The sequence below is a fragment of the Eucalyptus grandis genome, chromosome 5 (assembly GCF_016545825.1).
Source record: "Eucalyptus grandis isolate ANBG69807.140 chromosome 5, ASM1654582v1, whole genome shotgun sequence".
Lineage (NCBI taxonomy): Eukaryota > Viridiplantae > Streptophyta > Magnoliopsida > Myrtales > Myrtaceae > Eucalyptus > Eucalyptus grandis.
In genome coordinates, this window is record NC_052616.1 from 2,468,905 (window position 1) to 2,472,979 (window position 4,075).

General features: G+C 41.7%; 1 protein-coding gene across 1 annotated transcript; it reads right to left on the bottom strand.

Annotated features, from left to right (window-relative positions):
• Window positions 1–729: 729 nt before the first annotated feature.
• LOC120293465 (probable LRR receptor-like serine/threonine-protein kinase At3g47570) lies at window positions 730–3,724 on the bottom strand. Its single transcript, XM_039312805.1, has 2 exons — window positions 1,183–3,724; window positions 730–1,097 (listed from the first exon to the last, which is right to left on the bottom strand). The coding sequence occupies exons 1-2, from the start codon at window positions 3,722–3,724 to the stop codon at window positions 730–732; spliced, it is 2,910 nt and encodes a 969-aa protein (XP_039168739.1).
• Window positions 3,725–4,075: the final 351 nt, after the last annotated feature.

The following is a 4,075-nucleotide window of genomic DNA, read 5'->3' on the forward strand; positions in this document are numbered from 1 at the left end:
CATCGAGTTGTCGTCAATTTATAAAGCTACTTGCAGTTCTTGCAACGATTGGGCTGAAAATGGAGTTTTGTTGAATGACAGACAAGATTGAGTCCTCATTTGAGCCGTGGCCAGGATCGGAAAACCGTTGCCGTTCCCTAAATCTACTATACTAACATAGCATGCACCCCCCTTTTCTAGGGCTAAGCATGGAAGAAGAAAAAAAAAACTACTTAAATTGCAGAAACCAACGCCAAGCACTCCCGAGTTCATATAACCTGGAAAAGACATGTAGATTCATTCGTTCGTTCAGCAAAGTTGATATATTGTCTATTAAAAGCATACTCCTAATAAAGCTGCATAAATGTCCTAAAGCCATCGCAATTTGGTGAGATTGCAAATGCATATGCCAAATATATTTAAGGGATGGGGTCTATGATTAGCCTCTCATCCGCTTTGATCACGAGAATTTCTTGATCACGAGAATTTCCTCATGCTGCCCTTAGAGTTTTAATAATGATTCTACAGGATTAATTCTCTATTTCTGTAATGGGATGCATGTAATTCAGTTGGTAGTCTTCTTTTTTTATTCACACAAAACCGAAAAATTGAGGAATTGTGGGTGCATTTTTGAGTTTAACCACACAAGCAGGCACATGAATGCATGCTTATAGTTGCATATATGGCAATGATCTGGTCGTCGAAGGGAAAATAAAATGCAGAAAAGCCATTGATCTTATATATTACCTATCATTGGAAACCAGCTGCATGAAGTTTATCCCTAATAAAATGCAGCTGCGCTTCGACATTTGTGATGTTCGTCCGCTCTCTGCGTGCTTGGACCGAGCAGGCGACCCCAATTCTATAAACCATCTCCAGACAATCGCGAGCTACATCACCTCTACCGATGCCCTTGTGGCTCTCCATTTCTTGAAGTAGAAGAGGATCAGTAATCTCTAGGAGTTGTTCAGGCAAGGCTTCCTTGACGAACTTATGAAGGTTAAAATTTTCTCTGAACATTTCATTTGTTGGACTCACGCCTGTGAACATCTCAAGCAAGAGAATGCCATAACTATAAACATCGCCTTCTCTTGTAGCCACGCTTTCCACTCCATATTCTGCGCTTCATTCAAATTGCAAATAAAAGATAAATAATAGCAGCAGAATCAGTTGAGGCAGATGGAAATAGCACGCAAGACTTACCTGGAGCAGCATAGCCGACAGTTCCTCTTACACCAGTATAGCTCATACTCCCTTCAGTGTCATTGGTGGATTCAATCACGACCTTCGCCAAACCAAAGTCTCCAACATGTCCAACCATTTCAGCATCTAGCAGGACGTTGCTTGGCTTCAAATCACAATGGATAATAGGGCTTTGCAGGTGGTTATGGAGATAATCTAATGCTGAAGCAACATTGATGGAAATATTTATCCTCCGAATGAGACTCAATTTCTGCGCATTCCCATTTACATCGGTTGGTGATGGGCTTGGATGGAACCAATCTTCTAGGCTACCATTGACCATGAACTCATAAACCAAGGCCTTAAACTCACTGCCACTATAATCAATGCCCGAGCATACTGTTAGGACTTTCAAAAGATTACGGTGTCGGATGTTCCTTAAAGCCTCACACTCAGTTATGAAGCTCTTCACAGCACCATGAAGCATCAAATTAAGTACCTTCACAGCAATGATGGTTCCATCCTTATCAAGGATTCCCTTGTAAACAGATCCAAAACCGCCAACCCCGATCAAGTTACTTGAAGAAAACCCGTCGGTCGCTTTAAGGAGAGTTCCATAAGATAGACTCAATGATGAATCATCTTTGTAATTTGAAGCCGGTTCTGTTCTTTTCTTCTTCTTCAACCAACCAAAGTACATAAGAGCAAGAACAAGAGCTATTCCAAGAATGCTGAAGAAAATCAGGATGGTGAGCTTCCACTTAAGGAATAGTTTTCGGCCTAAGTTCCTAGAGCTGCATTTCGAGAGATGAAATTCGGGCAATCTTGCGCAAAGCTTGTCATTTCCGGAGACAAACGTAGCGCTAACATTATTAAAGATTCCTTTAGTCGGCAATGTGCCTTCAAAGTTATTGTATGATAAATTTAGGTTCTCCAAGAAGTGAAATGCCTCGAAAAACTCTGGAATCTGACCAGATAAATTGTTGTGTGAAAGATCTATCTCATTGAGATTCCTCAACATACTCATAGATGAAGGAATGGTGCCTCGGAAAGAATTCTCTTGCATTTTGAGCACCTCCAATCCAACACAACTGCCAAGACTAGCCGGAATGTCACCATCCAACATGTTTCCGGAGACATCCAATTGAGCCAAAAGATACAATTTCCCGACTTCCATAGGTAGGACACCGGTGAGATGGTTTCGAGACAAGTTCAAAAGTATAGATAGTGATGAGAGGCCTATGGACTCTGGCGGTATAGTTCCATTTAAGTTGTTACTAGATAGATCAAGTTCCACCAAATTTCGGCACTCCGATAGACGTGAAGGAATGTAGCCGTCAAAGTTGTTGTGATCTAGATAGAGTCGTGCTAGGTTTACTAGGTTTCCTAATGAAGAAGGAATTGCTCCGGAAAACTTGTTATACGATAGTTTCATTTCCACTAAGTTATGAAGATTTCCGAGAACGGAGGGGAGCGTACCTGAAAACCTGTTGTGGTCCAAAAGAAGCCTTTGCAAGTTGATGAGATTTCCGACTATTTTGGGAATCGTGCCAAACAGTAGATTCCCGCCCAGCCACAATTCTAAGAGAGTATTAGAGAAATTACCAATACACTCGGGCAACATCCCGCCAAAGCTGTTGTTTGGCATAGACAACACCACTAGAGAGGTGGTGTTAGTTAATGAGCAAAAGAAGCTTGAATCACTGTACTCTTCGCTTCCAAGATAATTGTTACCAACTCTCAATATTTCAAGCATGTTTAAGCGGTCCAGAGGAGGAATTTTCCCCGAGAGTTTGTTCACATTGACTTGTAGCCACCTTAAAGTGGTTGCATTAGATATTGATCGAGGAATCACTCCAGTGAATTGGTTAGTCCCAATGGTGAAAATCTCTATGTTTGGAAGAGCAAAGCCTATATTGGCAGGAAGATTCCCTCCTATTTGGTTATAATTGATTTCGAACTCCTTTATGGAAGAAAGATTGAAGATAGATGGAGGAATTGTGCCTGACAACCTATTTACTTCTAATTGAAGTCGTTTGAGTTTGGTTAATTTTCCTAGAGCTTGGGGTATCTTCCCACCCAACTCATTGAAAGCAAGACTAAGACACTCTAACAATGACATGTTTCCGACGGATGAAGGAATACTTCCCATTAGATAATTCTTACCTAAGGCAAGAATCTGAAGCTTCACTAAAGAACCGAACTCAATGGGAATTTCTCCAACATGCCGGTTGTTAGCAAGGCCGAGCCTTGTAAGGTGAGTGCAACTCGACAAGTTTCTAGGGATTTCGCCTTCCAATGTGTTGGTGGATAATCGCAAGACACGTAAACTGTTCAAATGGCTGACTTGTTGTGGGATTTCGTGATGAAAAGTATTGTTGAAGAGTATCAGGACTCTCAAGAAGCTCAAATTTCCAATATGAGGGGAGATGGATCCCGAAAGCTTCAAGGCTTGTAGGTCTAGTCCTGTGACTCTGCGGTGTAGGCGACCGCACATGACACCGTGCCATCGACAGTGGTCAGTCGTATGGTTCCATGAATTCAGCGCCCCAAAAGGGTCCATAGTTATTGCGGCCTTGAACGCAAGCAACGCCAGCTTATCCGTCGTATTGTTAGCTGAAAGGACTTGGCTAATGCATGGCAAAAGCACTACGCAAGTGAAAAATAGACGACATGACGATGAGAACTCAAGAAAAGACAAGTTGGGAGGCTTCATAGTAATAGAGGTGAAATCTTAATTGATACCTGAAGAATGTAAGAAAATTGAAGAGAATGAATTTTTGGAAGCATAAGCAGGTTTTGTTGTAATTTGAACGTACATGCTCCGATGGAGAATATATTTGTTAAGGAGGCCTTTGTAAGTCAAATCTCAGCCGTACACGCCAAGTTCATGAGCCATCCCGCTCCATATGTC

Bases quoted from the DNA above. Each gene is read 5' to 3' on its own strand.
- LOC120293465 (XM_039312805.1), bottom strand. From the start codon at position 3,724: ATGGACCCTTTTGGGGCGCTGAATTCATGGAACCATACGACTGACCAC. The intron at 1,098-1,182 runs GTAAGTCTTGCG...AATGAAGCGCAG, and splicing joins TGTCGGCTATGCTGCTCCAG to AATATGGAGTGGAAAGCGTG.